The sequence below is a fragment of the Rhipicephalus sanguineus genome, chromosome 3, assembly GCF_013339695.2.
Source record: "Rhipicephalus sanguineus isolate Rsan-2018 chromosome 3, BIME_Rsan_1.4, whole genome shotgun sequence".
In the NCBI taxonomy this organism is placed as follows: domain Eukaryota; kingdom Metazoa; phylum Arthropoda; class Arachnida; order Ixodida; family Ixodidae; genus Rhipicephalus; species Rhipicephalus sanguineus.
This window is the reverse complement of record NC_051178.1, coordinates 192,076,345-192,093,686: the sequence shown is the minus strand read 5'-3', so window position 1 is coordinate 192,093,686 and position 17,342 is coordinate 192,076,345. Positions and strand designations below refer to the sequence as shown.

The following is a 17,342-nucleotide window of genomic DNA, read 5'->3' as shown; positions in this document are numbered from 1 at the left end:
ACTCATGAGTGTGAGTATTCGTGAGTATGAACGTGAGTGAGCACTCATGAGTGTGAGTAGTCGTGAGTGTGAACGTGAGTGAGCACTCATGAGTGTAAGTGGACGTGAGTGTGAACGTGAGTGAGCACTCATGAGTGTGAGTAGTCGTGAGTATGACGTGAGTGAGTGCTCATGAGTGTGAATGGACGTGAGTGTGAACGTGAGTGAGCACTCATGGGGGTGAGTAGGCGTGAGTGCGAACGTGAGTGAGTACTCATGAGTGGGAGTAGATGTGAGTATGAACGTGAGTGAGGGCTCATGAGTGTGAGTGGACGTGAGTGTGAACGTGAGTGAGCACTCATGAAGGTGAGCAGGCGTGAGTGTGAACGTGAGTGAGTACTGATGAGTGTGAGTAGATGTGAGTATGAACGTGAGGGAGTACTCATGAGTGTGAGTAGATGTGAGTATGAACGTGAGTGAGTGCTCATGAGTGTGAGTGGACGTGAGTGAGTACTCATTGAGTGTGAGTAGGAATGAGTATGAACGTGAGTGAGTGCTCATGAGTGTGAGTGGACGTGAGTGTGAGTAGGAATGAGTATGAACGTGAGTGAGTGCTCATGAGTGCGAGTGGACGTGAGTGTGAACGTCAGTGAGCACTCATGAGGGTGAGTAGGCGTGAGTATGAACGTGTGTGAGTGCTCATGAGTGTGAGTAGTCGTGAGTTTGAACGTGAGTGAGCACTCATGAGGGTACTATTAGTGTGAGTAACTGAGTACACTCTAAGAAAAAGAAGAGTCAAAAGAGGGTCACGGCCGCGTGACTCTCTTCGGGTGTCCATTTGATCCCTTTTGGAAGGTAGATGAGAGAAAGAGAGCATTTGGGCTGGAGTCACGGGACTCTCCTAAAGCGCGTTTCGATTGGCTTCCGCGATGAAGGCGCAGTCGTATGCGCCATACGTATCGCGCGTTTGCCGTTCGGCGCCGTTCTGACGCTGTGGCTCGCCTCCCTCGCCGACGGAGCCAGCCGGGCTGGCGCCGCGCCTCGGCCTTCTCTCTCAGTTTGCTCGGTCTCTTGGAATGCGTTGTGCGTTGCGTCGGTTGCACGGGTTGCGTCAGTTGCCTGTCGTGCTGTTTTGTGTTCGATCAAAAATGCGCATCTTCGGTGGCGTTGACGCCAGGCTCCGTGCTCGAAGTCACGCTAGGAGGGCGGAATATTCATGGAGCAGCGGACACTAACAACGTGCGCCCGTTAACGGTGAGTGTACTGCTTTCGTAGGTACTAATTATACAGCTTTAGCTGGGCGTCTGCAGCAGCTCTGCGGAAGTTATCTGCCAGCCATTTCCAACAGCAGCCTGCGTCCGCGGGTCTGTTGCGGATGCCGTTATGCGCGTTGCTGTACAAGCTCCCATAAAATGAGCGATGCAAACTATCATCAAGGGTCATCTTTTGCTGATCGCACATTGTGTCTGCACTGCTGAAGGTGCAAGATGTCGTTTGGAGATGCGCTTTAGTTTACTTCATAATAACATTTCTATCAACCATGAGTGTGCAGCATGCTTCCGCGCGTGGGAACGTAAAAAAAAGCCCGTCTACAGAACGCTTAGACGCACTATATATTATGGTTTTTCTAGGCTTAAAGACGCTAGTTTGAGGTACAGACATAGAAGGATGCTTCCAACACGTACGCGTTGGTCACTTAAGTGGGACACGCCTCGCCGGTAAGGTGAAAAAGCGATAGACTTTCGACGGCGCGCGTTGTTGCGGTCGCCGCCGTGCACTTTTTTCCTTGGTTTCTGTTTGCTGTTTTCATGGTTCGCCAACATCTGCGATGACGCTGTAACAGAATCAAGTGAGTTTACGTGATTGTGGGAGTTATGTGCGCCAATTATAGCATATGACATGTTTGATCTCGACGTAGACGGCGTCCGCGCGCGCTGCGTGTCGTTCGGGTGCTCGTACTCGAATGTGTTTGCTGAGTATTTAAAGATGGGTTACGTTTGTAAAACATGCGGTCTGTAACCGCTCACGGCGTGCCCCTGACTGCCGGAGGATGTGCTTGGGTGTCGGAATACGCTGGCGCAAAGAAGTGCTTATTCTGAAACCAAATTTTGAAGCGATTTCTCAGAAAAGATTTGCTTTCATTCGTGCATAGCCAGTGCCGACGCGACGGCGACGTCTTCGACACGCTAGCCGATCAAAACGCGCTGCAAGAGTGACAACTGACTCTTGCAGAAAAGTTAAATATCATTTTCTGATTCTACCTTCCAAAAGGGGTGAAATGAATTACCGAAGAGAGTCGGTTGCCGTGACCCCCTTTTGACCTTTTTTTTTTCTTAAAGTGTAGCACTGTTTCGACTATTAATTTTCCTGAGACCGGTGACGTGTGCAACACCACCACGAGCAACCTTTTTGCTAATACTAGAGAAATTAAGAGTCCGCCGCGGTGGCGTAGCGGACGGTGCTCGGCTGCTGACGCGAAGGTCGCGTGTACGACCCCGGCCGCGGCGGTCGCATTTCGATGGAGGCGTGGTGGTAGATGCCCGTGTACTGTGCGATGTCAGTGCACGTTAAAGAACACCAGCTGGTCAAAATTTCCGGAGCCCTCCACTGCGGCACGCCTCATAATCATATCGTGGTTTTGGCGCGTTAAACCCAGATATTATTATCAGAGAAAATAAGTGAGCGCTCAGCAACAGTAAATGATTTCGCCAACTAACATAGTGGTGTTCCAGTTTCTACAGTCTACTAATTATACTTGATCACTGGAGTTGGTAATACTGACGCGTTGTCGTTTCTTTATTATTTTTTATAGTTTTGGAGAATTTACTTAATGCTTGCCTTCATGATTTACCTTCAAATTGTTGTTTCGTAAATCAGTGTGGTTAAGGTATTGTTCATCATTCCACGTCCATATTTTCTTCTTGTTCTAAAGCATCGTCTGATTTGTCAGGAAAAATCCTAATTTTTTTTTTATCCTGACTATATCCATCTTGGCCTGTCTCTTACCGGTTTACTTTACTTTATTTCTCTTCAGATTGAGCGCAATTTTCGGCATCACTAATCACTACATTTTACTTTGGCTATAGCGAAAATATTTCACGTTGATACTCCGCAAAGTGCGAAAACTAAAAGCCGAAAATGACATCACAGGACAACCTGTATCTGTGCCAGTTCGTAGTCCGTAGATGTCGAGCTAATCCGTAAGTTTACTTCTTTCATAATACTTTCTCACGCATCCCAGACTTCTCACATGTACTTAAAAGCGAAAATTGTAGAAAAAAAAAGACGCGATCATTCCGTGCGTTACGGCCTCTGTCTTGACGTCGCGACAATATGATAAAGAAGTTTTGGCTACCTCAGCACGATGGCTTTGAAGGAACCGAGGGATCGTGAATATCCTAGAAACCAGGAAAAAGATTCACAGTGCCCCTGATGCATTCTCCTAAGACGGCTTGAATACCAAAGCCATCGGGTGCGACTATTTTACATTGCAATTTATATCGCACAAGCGCCGCTTTGCTTTTTCTTTTTCACACGAAGGCCGCAAAGGCAAAGGTAGCGCACAGTTCCGCGCTTTAGCGGTCACTAGGTTTTTTGAGCCAGCCTTTCGTGCTTCGCGTGAGACATAAAAGGCTTCCTTCATAAATTATAAGTTTGTGATGACCTTTTGATCCTTGCGCATAATGAGGTAGGTAGGTAATGAACTTTAAAATATTTAGAGTCCAACGAGGAATCACTGACCCGGGCTAGGCCTCCAGGAGCCGTCGTCCGGGGAACATCGTGCGACGTCCTCGGCGATAGCCCTGGCTCGCTGGACAGCCCAGATTTGGTCCACTAGATGTGGGCTGAGAAGGGCGGCTCGCCACCAATCAGCCAGTCGTCATGGGGTACACACTCCCTCGTCCAGGTAGTGGCGGCGAATACCGCACTCGCACTTCCAAAGTGTGTGTGCCATGTCGGCTGTCTCGTGCCCGCACCACGGACAGCCGGGTGACGGGTGGAGCGACGGACACAGCCTGTTCAGATGCCGGGGATATTCGAATGTGTCAATTTGCAGACGTCTCAGGTCAGACGCCTGAGACCTCTCTAGCTGCTTGTGGGGTGGCGTTTTCCTGTAGTGGCTGAAGATCTCGTGGTACGTGACCATGATGTCCTTGCAGTCCTGTAAGGCTTCGGGGTCTGTTATGCATCGTCGCAGAAGAATGTCCTCCAACCTTGGGTGCCTCGCCATCGACGATGTCTCGCACAGCGGTGGCCCTTTCGTCCAGCGTCGCGGCGGGTTAGCGGTCTCGCGACGCGGTGGGCGCGCTTATGTGGTTCGACGGGAGGTCGGGTCTTTGTTCGTTGCCAAGCTCTCCCACATGCGTGGGGAACCACTTGAGAGATTTGGTGGTGATAGCGCAGGACTTGAAGTCCACGACTCTGGCGTTCAGCATGTGCGCCGCCTCGACGGAGACCCATCCCTTGGTAAAGTTTCGCACCACCGTCTTGGCGTCACTCACGACAAGTGTGTCCTCGTTGCCACTATGGAGTATTGCTAGGGCTATGGCCATTTCTTCTGCCGCCTCGGACGATGGCAGCCTCGCCGGTCCCGTGGCGGTGGTCGACAGGAGCGCATAATGAGATGATGTATTTCCCGTGATCTCGTGTGTGTGTGTGTGTGTGTGTGTGTGTGTGTGTGTGTGTGTGTGTGTGTGTGTGTGTGTGTGGTGTGTGTGTGTGTGTGTGTGTGTGTGTGTGTGTGTGTGTGTGTGTGTGTGTGTGTGTGTGTGTGTGTGTGTGTGTGTTTAATGATAGGGCTTGTACATGGACGAAGGAAAAGGACTAGGAGGGAGCGTCACATGGCATTACAGGTCACTTTTCCCGCTTGATGAGGCATATAAGACTTTCGCCTTAATACGAATAACTTTATATGAAGTACACCGATTCAATGTACTAGATACACATTTTTATGGCGTAATGCAGACGTTCATACTGCGTCGTCAACTCGCCATGTCTCAAAAGCGGCATAATCCAAGGATTAACGCGGCCGCTGGTGTGGCGCACAGAAATCACAATGTGGGACAAGGCCGATCAGCGCTGTGGTTGTGTGCTTCTTCCTCGACGTCGTGATTGTGCGCTGGATTTTCACTGTGTTCGCCGACAAAACAAACCTAAGCATTCAATGCTATATTGGTCGAGCAGCGTGCAAGCACAATGCACTTCAGGGGCGAGAAAGGGGGGGGGGGGAGAAAATTGTCCCTGACATAGCGGCGGAGCATGCTTATGCATGGCTTGACATTTTGTACAAGCTATTCCTACCCGCCCCCCGCTCTTACCTTCGTGATTGTGTCCTGGCCCTTGTGGGAATAAATTTTCGTGGCTGCGGCTCGTTAGCTGACGTGAGTATTAAACCCCTGGCATAAGTAGTGAAAGTGGAGTAAGCAAATAAGCGCCCCGTACATTTGCTGTTTGGTCAGTCGACGAAAATGAAAAGTTATACGCTAAAAGGTCGTTATTCACTCTTCGTTAATTCGGAAAATCGGATAATTCGGACGTGTTCGCTGGTCGCGGCAAGCTTATGCATTGTTTAATGGTATCAAACTCTTGTTAATTCGGTCATATTTGCCCGCAACCCGGTTAATTCGGACGAACCTCGGAGCGCACCAAGCAATCCGAGGTTCGACTCGGAGTTCGACTCACAGGAGGAAAAACGGCATTCGCGAACAACTCAAACGGCTGCGGTCCTTCATAAAGGCGTGGTCGCCGTCCACGATCTAGCCATAATCACGTTGTTGGCGACAAAGACTTCGACGGCTGCGGCCCACTTGCTTTGTCTTCGATTTTGCTCGGCGCACGCGAACTGCGTGGGTGATATATCTATGATCGCGTCCATAGCGCCAGCGGCGACTGCGGGTCAAAGCTGCGACAAGCAGTAGTTTCGTTTTCGCCGCGTCGCTTCAGAACTGTGTAGTAGCCATTCATTATTGTGCATTAGCGAGCCAGGTTTATTCAGCAGCGGATGCTCTGCCGAGCAGTTTCGTTTCGACTGTGGGCGCAGGCCGCGCACGCGCCTTCGGAACTGCGTGGTCGCTATGATCGTGTCTTAATTTAGCAACCGCACTTTCGTTCACAGCGGATGCGGCACTCAGTAGCCTCGTTTTGACTTCGGGCAATGCACGCGCAATGTCACGCAACTCGAACATAGTGGAAGCTGTTGAAGGTGAAGAGATTCAGCCGCAGTGCGCATGCTGGTATAAATTAAGGTTGCGACATCACGATGAACGAACGATCATTTGTCGATAATTTTTCCGGCGCAGAAGTTATCTTCACGTGCGCGTGGTGGCGGTGGCGGTACGTAATAAGGGAGGGGGGCAGATCACGTTTAGCGTTAAGACACGGCTGTCTTGAGCCGCGGTCACATTGTGAACGGAGTTGCGAATGAAGAAATTTGCGGCATTTGCATTGCTTTTATGCCAGATATGTACCATGAATTTAAGTGGTCATCAAGAAAATGCGAATGCATTGATGTAATAGACACTTGTTTATTGTTTCCTTGATACTTTCGATAATTCGGCATTTCGTTAATTCGAACAAATTTTCCGCGGTCCCGACATCCCATATGACATCCCCTGAGCAATGTATGGGTAGAGGGGCCTTCGTCAGGGAGTTGCACCTGCTTTTAGCCCCTTCATCCCAGACAATGTCTGTCTGAATAAAGTTCAAATAAAAAAAAATAATACATATACATAGCACATTTCCCTTGAACCAGTGTTAACATCCGCGGTTTGTTTCTGAGACTATCCATTACAATCTTACAAATCTGCACGTTCGGATATAACGAGAATATATGAGAGATGATCATCTTAGATGCGAATGCATACAAAACTTTTGTCCAGTGTGACAGAGAGATGTGAATGAGACCCGGCGAGGTTGAGTAGGTGTGAGTAAAGTCCCTAGATTTTTCCCTGTTCTAGGAACTTTAGGTGGGAGTGGTAATGATCGAAGATGGAGCTATTGGACGTGTAAACGCGAGTATCTGTGAACGGGAGTGTACTTCAATATGGACATCAGGGGCCGCATGTGAGTGTGAGTAGAGCGGAAAGCATGGCATGTTCATTCATGAGTAGACTCATTTCAAAGGTGTGAGTGTGAGTATGAGTGAGTGACGAGGGATATGAGAAGGCATGAGTATGAAGGCAACATACGAGTGTAATAGGTGTGAGTATGAATATGAGTGAGTACCCATGGGAGTGAGTAGACATGAGTGAACGTGAGTACAAATGGCTGTGAGTAGGTGTGAGTATGAACGTGAGCACCAGTGTGAGTAGGAGTGAGTCAGTACTTACCAGTGTGAATGGGTCGGTGAGTACCGATGGGTATGAGCAGGTATGAGTATAAACGTGAGCGAGTGCCCATAAGTGTGAGTACCCTTGAGTGTGAACGTGAGTACTTATGAGCGTAAGTGGGCGTGAGTATGAACCTGAGTGAGTGCCTATGAGTGTGAGATGGCGTGAGTGTGAACGTGAGTGAGTACGAGTAGATGTGAGTAAGAGCGTAAGTGCTATGAGTGTGTGTACGTGTGAGTGTGAACGTGAGTGAGTAGGTATGATAGTCAGTGCACGTGAGTATGAACGTGCGTGAGTACCAATGAGTGTGAGAGGCGTTACTGAAAGTGAGTGAACACTTATGAGTGTGAGCGGGCGTGAGTATGAACACGAGTGACTACCAATGGTCGTGACGTGTGAGCATGAACGTGAGTGAGTGCCTATGAGTGTGAGGAAGCGTGAGTATGAACTTCAGTGGGTGTGAGTGGGCGCGAGTATGGGCGTGAGTATGCCCATCAGTTGGTGTTGGTGGGCGTGAGTATGAACGTGAGTGAGCGCCTATGAGTAGGAGTAGGTGTGAGTATGAACGTGATTGAGTACGTATGACTGTGAGTAGGCGTGAGTATGAACGTCGAGTAAGTGCCTGTAAGTGTGAATAGGAACTTGAGTGAGTGTCTATGAGTGTAAGTAAGCGTAAGTATGAACGTGAGTGAGTGCCTATGAGTGTGAGTAGGCGTGAGTATGAACGTGAGTGAGTGCCTGTAAGTGTGAGTATGAACTGTGAGTGAGTGCCTATGAGTGTGAGTAGGCGTGAGTATGAACGTGAGTGAGCGCCTATGAGTGTGAGTAGGCTTGAGTATGAACGTGAATGAGTGTCTATGAGTGTGAGTAGGCGTGAGTATGAACGTGAGTGAGTGTCTATGAGTGTGAGTAGGTGTGAGTATGAACGTGAGTGAATGCCTATGAGTGTGAGTAGGTGTGAGTAGGAACGTGAGTGAATGCTTATGAGTGTGAGTAGGTGTGAGTGTGAACGTGAGGTGAATGCCTATGAGTGTGAGTAGGCGTGAGTATGAAGGTGAGTGAGTGCCTGAGTGTGATTAGGTGTGAGTATGAACGTGAGTGAATGCTTATGAGTGTGAGTAGGTGTGAGTATGAACGTGAGTGAATGCCAATGAGTGTGAGTAGGCGTGAGTATGAAGGTGAGTGAGTGCATATGAGTGTGAGTAGGCGGGAGTATGAACGTGAGTGAGTGCCTATGAGTGTGAGTGGGCGTGAGTATGAACGTGAGTGAGAGCCTATGAGTGTGAGTAGGCGTGAGTATGAACGTGAGTGAGAGCCTATGGGTGTGAGTAGGCGTGAGTATGAACGTGAGTGAATGCTTATGAGTGTGAATGGGCGTGAGTATGAACCTGAGTGAGTGCCTATGAGTGTGAGTGGGCGTGAGTATGAACGTGAGTGAGCACCTATGAGTGTGAGTAAACGTGAGTATGAACGTGAGTAAGTACCTATGAGTGTGAGTAGGCGTGAATATGAACGTGAGTGAGTGCGAAGGCTGAAAAAATTGGGGTGAGTGAGTGTTAGTGAGTATTCTCTTACAGTGCCGACCTATGCTAACGGCACTATCTGACAGGCTTGTAATAAGCTCGGCGTCGCTTATTTTTCGCATTGCAAAATTAAAAAAAAAAAAGAATTCCACAGCTGTGCCCTCAACAAATCGCTACGTAATATTTCTTCTGCAGAAAACAAGCGATTATAATTTGTTCTCCAGTTGAACGGTTCTCCGCTCGAACGGTGTAGGTGCATGGTGCTCCAGATGAGAACGGTTCTGCCTTTTGCGTGTACTTTAGCGAGGAAGCGTGTGCGTGTGAGTGTAAGGGACGGGCGGTTGTTATAGCCTCCTCTACGCGGCAGTATCACGATAGCACGACTCGAATGAAAGAGCAATCAAAAGTGAGCGGGCGCTAAGTTCGCAGAGACAGCTCTAAAAGACGAAAGCGTGCACAACGGAACGGAGTGACGTTCCGATTGTTTGAGGATGCGTAAAGGAAAGTATAGTCAAGTCCCCAAAGCAGCCTATCATTGTCGCTTCTAGCTGCACAGCCGTGTCATAGACATCTGCGTGTTTTCTATACTCTAGCGCTGGTCAAAAGCGGGTCTTGGGGAAGGGTATCCTTCGGCCATTCTGTATCAGAGGGTATCGCAAAGAAGCCGCTGCCGAACTGTCTACAGATATGTCCAAAGCGATGGGCTCTTTCTCAAGCGATCAGCACGACCCCAAAACAAAGCGATTGCTAACAGATATAGGTCAAAGCCGATGCAAATTGTGCACTGTTTTCTGCAGAATTGGACATACGGGAACTGGAAGTCTCACGTTCTAAGTAAATGGTAAGGCCTCGCGGTTCGAGCAATTTGTTTATGTTATTGTTTAGGCCAAGAACCACATTCTTTTGTCCTTTGTTGTACGGTATTGGCTGTGTGATTGACGACACTGCTGTGATTCTTACTCTACATGAACAGGAAATGTTCGATGCGTGATAGTTTGTTGTTGTTGTTGTTGTTGTTGTTGTTGTTGTTGTTGTTGTTGTTGTTGTTGTTGTTGTTGTTGTTCTCAGTTTCGCTTTCAGTTTATTGGTTACATATGCATCAGTTACAAAATACTTGTATGCGGATGATGGTCCCAGAGCATAAATACTGAAAACGGGATCCTCACAATGCTGAAAACGGGACCTTCGTTAAGAGAAGCTTGCTCAGATATTTTTTTTACCGATTGCGCAGGAACCAATTCCGGGCAAGGCGCAGCTTCCCAATGGACACGGCGTCTCCAACGGAACCACCACATTCGTCAACAATGTAGCCAACGGCAAGCAGCAGACCAACGGCACGTCGGTGCTGGTCGCGACTCCGGAGAGCAAGGAGAAGACCAGGGGAGACACCGTTCTCTACAGGGTTAACGACACTCCGCCCTGGTACCTCTGCCTGGTGCTCGGATTCCAGGTACAATACCGCCATAAGCGAACCCCTCTTTTTCTTTGGCAAAGTAAGCGAACTACCCGTTCAATGTTTATTGCCTAAATTTATTCATTATTTATTCATTGCTTAAATAAAATTTATTTTCTCAATTTTAATTACGACATATACTTTTGTAGTAAAGTGGATGTTTAGCCGGGCCCTTTGGTACGACATAATATGGAGATCAGCGCGTGAACGGGAAAATGGATGGGCTGGCGAGCGCGATAAAGCCGTCGTAGCGCAATCAAAAAAAAATTGGGAGCCCTTTTTCACTCTGCGAAGGTGGACGACCAGCACAGCTGTGTAGCACGTCACGCAGTATTAAACAAAAAAAGGGCTCGTTTTTTTTATTTTTTTTGTTAGACATAACCTAATGAAACCAAAAGACAATGAGGCCAAGGGACGTTATTTGTAGTACTTTAACTGTACTGTAGTAATTACGACATAAATGTAAAGAAATTAAAGTGGACGAAAGGACGACCTTGCCGCCGGTGGGGGCCGAATATCTCATCGGATAACTCGTCCAAAAGGGTGCAAAAGGATACGCGCGTTTATGTTCATAATTACCGGTGGCATTTGACCGACCGGAATAACGTGCAGCACTACCTGACCATGATGGGCGGCACGGTGAGCTACCCGTTCCTGCTGGCGCCCTACCTGTGCATCGCCGAGGACGACCCGGCACGCGCGCAGCTCATCTCCACCATCCTGTTCGTGTCCGGCCTGGGAACGCTGCTGCAGGCAACTCTCGGCGTGCGCCTACCCGTCATCCAGGCAGGGACTCCTTTCTATTTCTACACTTCCTATCCTTAATTGCATCCATCCGTGCAGTACGCACGATTCAGATTCCAGTTAAGGCTGTGCTTGCTTCACGGTCATAGAGAAACATAGGAGAGGGAGAATACAGCAGGGAGGTCAGCCAGTAGAAAAAGTCGATTATGGTACCCATACGTGGGAAGAGGGTTCTCCTTTGGAGGGGAGGCGAAGTTTCACCGCCGTGCCAAGCGTGTTCTTTCTCGTTTTTCACCAAAAGGGAACAGTCTAACTGTGGCAGCATCCTTGCGACTCGGCTACTCTTCCGGACACTTTGTTAATAGCAGGCCTGTAGCCAAAGGGGGGGGGGGAGGGAATGTAGCCCCCCACCCCTCGAAATTTATATTAAAAATAGGTGTTTTTCTCAGATATTCAAGGCCTTTGATAAGTGCCCCCCCCCCCCCACCCGAAAAAAATTCCTGGCTACGGGCCTGGTTAATAGGTAATATGAGATAATGAACAATATAAAAAAATATAAATTCTTGGGCTATTTATTTAACACTTAAATAAACGTGAGAGTAAGCGTTCTTCAAAAAGTGCAAGTTTAAGCAGAGTACGCCGATGTCAGATGTAGATGGAGTCGGTGTTTTTCTCTAGTACGAGTGCTTACAAAAACTAAAGTGTTCAAGCACGCTCCCTGGATTACGCTACAGTGATTTTCGGGGTTATTGGCCTCACATCTCACCGAGTAAAAAATATCCAGGGTGTACATTGTCACGACGTCGTCAAAGGCTTACAAAATATATAGATAAGGTTTCAAGAGGCATGGTTCGATGCGACAGGAACTTATTCGTGTACAATATCTATACGCGGGCTTCTCGGTGCGTTCTAAATGTCGTTGTGTCTAGAGAGCTTTTATCTTACACCCCTTGAGCGACTGTTCGGTATACGCCTCTGCGATTGCTAAACTATGGACTTTATCGGAATGACACTTATGTAGGTTCATTGTATTTCGCGAGTGCATGCGCTTATAAAAGGGTGCTTCGTAAGTTCGAAGGCTTATTTGAAAGGCTTAGCCTTTTCTTTCGGCATAGCCTAATCTGCCGATAGCCTATCTATATAGGGTGAAGTTGTTTGCGACTTGTGAACACGTGCTGCGAGAGTGGCCGTACGAGATACGCGGGTTTTCCAAGAGCGGGAGAGTCTTCAGTCATGTGCACAACGCCTCACTGGAAGCCCCTTATTTGTTTATAACAAGTGGTGTGCCCGAGCCTCTAGAAGCGTCCTTCGCGCCTCTTCATATATCTCGCTGTGTTGCGCTGAGCACAAATGTTTGCTCAGCAAAACGCTACCACAAATTGAGTAGATTCTCAAGCTGTTTACACACACACACACACACAAAGTATCTGGACATCGTAGACATTTATTGTGCCATACGTTTGCATCATTTTGTATCCGGTATAAATATATGTATACTTTATATTCGTTATTAAGTGAGATAAAGCAAATAAACAACCTTGAATGCAATGAAATGTTCACGCGGTAACATTTCATTGCCAAGAAGGTGGCCTTCTATATTTAGTTAAGGCGGTTGTATACAGACATCCTTGTTAAGTAGCGCACACTGTCATTAGGGATATTCCAGCTTCTGTGGTTAAGCGACGTTCACTGCCTGACGAGCAGGAATGTTTATTTACAATAAGTCAGTTAAATTAAACTGCATGCGTTTTCAATCATCCGCTTTGTAGAAAACATCTTGCCATTATGAAGAACGGATTACAGACAATGTCATACGTAGTTAGCAGAAACTGCACAATTCACAAACAAACCATCACGCGTTTGTAACATAATGCCGTTTCACTGACTATTGCCCCGCGTGCAACGAGCTAAGCTTTCGAGGAATGGATTGGTTATAATAATAAATGGTCCCAGAACCACGATCATGAAGGACGCCGTAGCGGAGGGCTCCGGAAAATTTGACCAATTGGTGTTCTTTAACGTGCACCTAAATCTAAGTAAATGGGCTTCAAGCGCTTTCGCCTCCATCGAAAATGCGGCCGCCGCGGCCGGGATTCAATCCCGCGACCGCCAGGTCAGCAGTCGAGCACCATAACCACTATAGAGCACCGTGGCCGGGTGTTTCCAACCAGTATATATTGGTTGGAAACACCTGGCTAGCTTTCATGCGCATGATGTCTATTTGTAGGACACGCAGCCCTCCGAGGCCTGTACACGGTGATGTGTAATCCTCTTCACTTACCGGCTTGAAACTCTACAAATTCGGTTGCCCGCATCATCGCATACAACTGCTCCATGACCCATATCAACTTCTGTCGCAATCACGCGCGAAATACGCCGTTTTTTAATCAGACAGTACATGCAGTGAACCACGGTGGCTTAAACTGTGATGATGGTCTAAGTGCAGCAGCTAGTAGGGCGAGTCGGTACATCTGCATATTTACACACAGAGCGAAGGAAATAACAAGACACTATAGAAGAAGAAACGTGTTTCGTTGTTTCTTCTTCTATAGTACCTTTGTTGTTTCCTTCGCACTGTGTGTAAAGATGGTGGTCTAAATCTCTGCCGAAGTGCGTGCGCTTGCGTTGCTCACTTCGTCCTGCATCCTGAGGGAATTGGTGTGCATATGCAGGGCTCGACGTTCGCGCACCTGGTTCCCATCCTGGCCGTCCTGCAGCTGCCGCAGTGGAAGTGTCCCACTCACACGGAGACGCAGGGAGCAGGCGTCGAAGCGTCGCCCATCGGCAGCGACTGGCGGCCGCGAATGCTCGAGGTACCCGACTACACTGTGCTTAAATAACTGACTTATGTTTAACGGTGCTGAATTTATTACGGCGATAGCCTTATATGTCTCGTGCGAACGTGACCTCGAACACGCAGCCAGCGTACATCGGTCAGGCTATCGTTACCTGCAGACAGTACTGTGCAGGGGCCGCGAACTATTACTCTGTCGCCATAAACGTTCTCTTTTCCACAGATTTGTTGCAATGCACAACAAAACACACGACACATACCACAATTTCTACTAAGTCATTACGTGGCACACGCATCTTTGCAGAGCAAGCGTAGTAGTATAGATGTGTTCGAAGCATGTGCATGTATCTTGAAACAAACTTTACCAAGGGGCCAATAAAGATCAATACGTTCGAATGCGAACGTATATTGTAATATGCGTTTATGTAACGACAGCTTAACCATGTATCCCGCAAGAATCACGAAGTCACGTAATCCTGCAACACGTCGCGAACGCAACCCGTGATGTAACGCAACACGCTTTTTCATCATTTTTCATGGTTTTCGAATAGATGATGCAAAGGTGACGAAAATGGTTACCTTACCTTCAAAGATGGCACAAGCCTGTGTTTTGCAGAATCAGTAAATCGATGTAAAGGCAATCGCACATCAAGCTGACCATGTCCATCCTTCCAGCTTAGCAGAAAGGAAGTTGCGAGGAAGTGTCATACGCAAGCCGACTCCGAGGAAATGTAACGGGACTATAATCGCCAGTCAGCGAACAGCCGCTTCACAGAACCGTACTTGTATGCGGGTCCACAACTGTTGAACATGCAGCGAAGTAGCTTCTTCACGACTGCTTTCATAGTCTTCATGAATCATAACACTCGCAGAGCACGAAATAAAGCAAGCAAGGGCACGAATGGTAAGCGCGACCCGCACACACGAATCAGCTGATGCCAACCTAAGTCAACGTTTTATCGTTTTATCCCTAATTTGATCCCCTGCAAATCCCTATATTATAGAAAATCAGTCAGCTAGGCTAATCCACCTTTAACAAAGTGTGTATGCATTCTGCTTTGAGGTCTATTTACTCTGAATATCGTCTGTGCTATGAGAAGGAAGGAGTGAGGATGTTCAAAGAACACCTTTATGGTCCTTGATGTGACCGAGGGGGGGGGGGGGGGGGGGGGGTTTGAGGCTGGCACCCAGGCTCCGGCGAAGGACTCTTGCGGCGCTTCACACGCACAAGAATAAAACCTGTTTAATTTACATATTTACAGGAGGTTTAACAACCAAGGCGTAGAGACGCGCCTTTACATCACAAGGGCCCAGAGCGAGACGAGAGGGCGAGCGAAGGCCAGTAAGTTCCAGCGCACCCCTGACGCGCTCCTTTTATCTCGGTCCCTGCACGCGCTTCTCGTCAAGCGTTTTCGCTGGACTCTGACTGCGTATTGCAGCAACGCCGACGCGCGTTCCCTGCAACGCATATGGAGATCCCTTGCGTTCTTGGGGAACGCGGACCGAGTATGGCAGATGCGCCGATGAGTGTCTCTTACAACAGCTCGTCGCCGGTTACAACATCCTGCTGTACACGGGGAGGTAAAAAAAAAGTAGCAATTTCAGCTCTTTCTTAGAGATTTCCTGTGGAGTAATTGTACATAATGAATATACAGATGACACCTGCAGTTGCGTCAGAGACAGACAGACTTGTCTAGTTGACTTTGCCCACTCATTGATGGCATACATGTCAGCGTGCGGCCCGATTGCAAGCTTACAGCGCCTTTGTTGGGCTTAGAGCTTGAGAAGTGGCGGTCGGTTTCCGATTTTCTACGTTTGCAATCAGCGTTGCGTAATTTTGCAGTGGAATTACTAAAGGCCCTTTTTTTATTGGCTGATAGCCATCGTCTGTACGCTGGATCGGTTTCCCATTTAGCCGAGTACTCTTGGTCATTTATTTCGCTCTCTTTTTTTTCTACTCGGCTCCCGTATCTTGCTCAAGGTCTCCTGGTCCAGAAGTTGCTTTTCACAAGGAACAAATTTTCACGGTGAATGCACGTGACTAGCGTGAACTTGGGGCGTTTTTCCGTGCACTGCAAGGCGAGCTTGCACTTTGTTTCACAGAGCAGCATTCACACACGGCGCTCCAACATGATGCGCGCGTCCCTGCTTAGCACTAACGAAGGCAAAGTTTCGATTTTCCTCCCAGCGTGTAGCAAACTGCTATCGCCCTTTCTCGGCCCAGTCTAACTCCAATGCTCTCTTCGAATAAAACATCTTGACATTTCACTGTCTCAAATATGATGCCGGAGCATTTCTGTGTCTCTCGATGTCTCAGCCTTACGAATGCACTGAACTTAAACCAGACTGACGACAACTACAATACGCCCAAATTCGTTCATATCTGCCGAATCGACATGTGAGTTTGTGAAGCGTACCCAAACGAATCATCTGTCGATAATGCCAAAGAGAGAGAGAGAGAGAGAGATGACCTACCTGATTTCACGGAGTCAGTTGTCAAACAGTAACAATATCGCTGAATTTGCTTTCATTTTACTCGGAGGCAGCGATTGTAAAGATAGCATGTCAGCGGACGCGGCTCACCACCAATTCTCAGAAAGTTTAAAGTGAAAAATGATCGCAAAAACTGCCGCTCTTGTGTGCATCACAATTGCTTTTTTTTTTTTTTTGCTCTCATTTGACTGGCTGATACCTCAAACCAGACATTTTGTATCCACTGGAATGTCTGTACACGTTTACTATTCCGCCGGCTGCATGTTTCTTTTTCTGTGCACTCAATCGTGAAGCCATGGAAGAAACGTAAAAAAAAAATAATGATAAGTTTGGTATGCGAGATCCGGCAGCCTCGATACGGTAGCTTAGCCTTGACTCCTGCGCGGGCTGGAGATAAGTTGAAGGTCGTCCCAAAGGCGCACTCCGCGCAATGCCGTTGGTTAATTCGTGACAAACGCTGTAGCGGAAGAGAATAGGAAATGATCAATGATGTCTGATTTCGTACACTATATGGATGGAGGGGGGACGGGGGTCTGATTTTTATAATGCCTTCGTAAATATTTAGCTGCAGTCATTGGGCCTCTGTTAACGACTCATACTCAGCAATGCGGGCCAAGGTTGAAATGCCAGCGGAAAGAAATGCGACAAATGCAAAAGCAGTGACAATAGACTCAAGAGCTTTTCGAGAGACCGGCGGTGGTCCGCGAAAGCTTTTTTTTTTTTCTTGTAGGGGTGTCCTGAAAGCAGGTTTTTTTTTTTTCTTGCGGAGGTGTCGGCTGTTTTGCAGGGGTGTCGCCGCGAAACTTGCAGCAGAGCTATCACTATTTTTCGTTGTTTTATTCTTTAACTAATAATATGTTTCCACTCGGAAAACACGACGTGTCTTATTCTCGACCGAATATTGATAGGGTCCACCTTCGTAAAGTGCGAGTCTTCAAAAGTAAAACGGTGTCGAAGTACTCAGTCCTTTTAAAACAGCTCGCTAACGTCTTGTGTACGTTTGCTCGTCCCCAATATATAGGTGCACA

At 47.8% G+C, this 17,342-nt stretch overlaps 1 protein-coding gene across 3 annotated transcripts in view; it reads left to right on the top strand.

Annotated features, from left to right (window-relative positions):
- LOC119386211 (solute carrier family 23 member 1) overlaps positions 1 to 17,342 on the top strand; it is a 117,459-nt gene that overhangs the window by 85,051 nt on the left and 15,066 nt on the right. The window contains exons 2-4 of one of the 3 annotated variants that reach the window (XM_049413758.1): positions 10,062 to 10,280; positions 10,896 to 11,069; positions 13,700 to 13,840. The exons of 1 other annotated variant lie outside the window; for it this stretch is intronic. In XM_049413758.1, the coding sequence (XP_049269715.1) occupies positions 10,062 to 10,280; positions 10,896 to 11,069; positions 13,700 to 13,840 (534 nt within the window). The remainder of the gene's footprint in view (positions 1 to 10,061; positions 10,281 to 10,895; positions 11,070 to 13,699; positions 13,841 to 17,342) is intronic. One more of the 3 variants, XM_049413756.1, reaches the window with a different exon arrangement.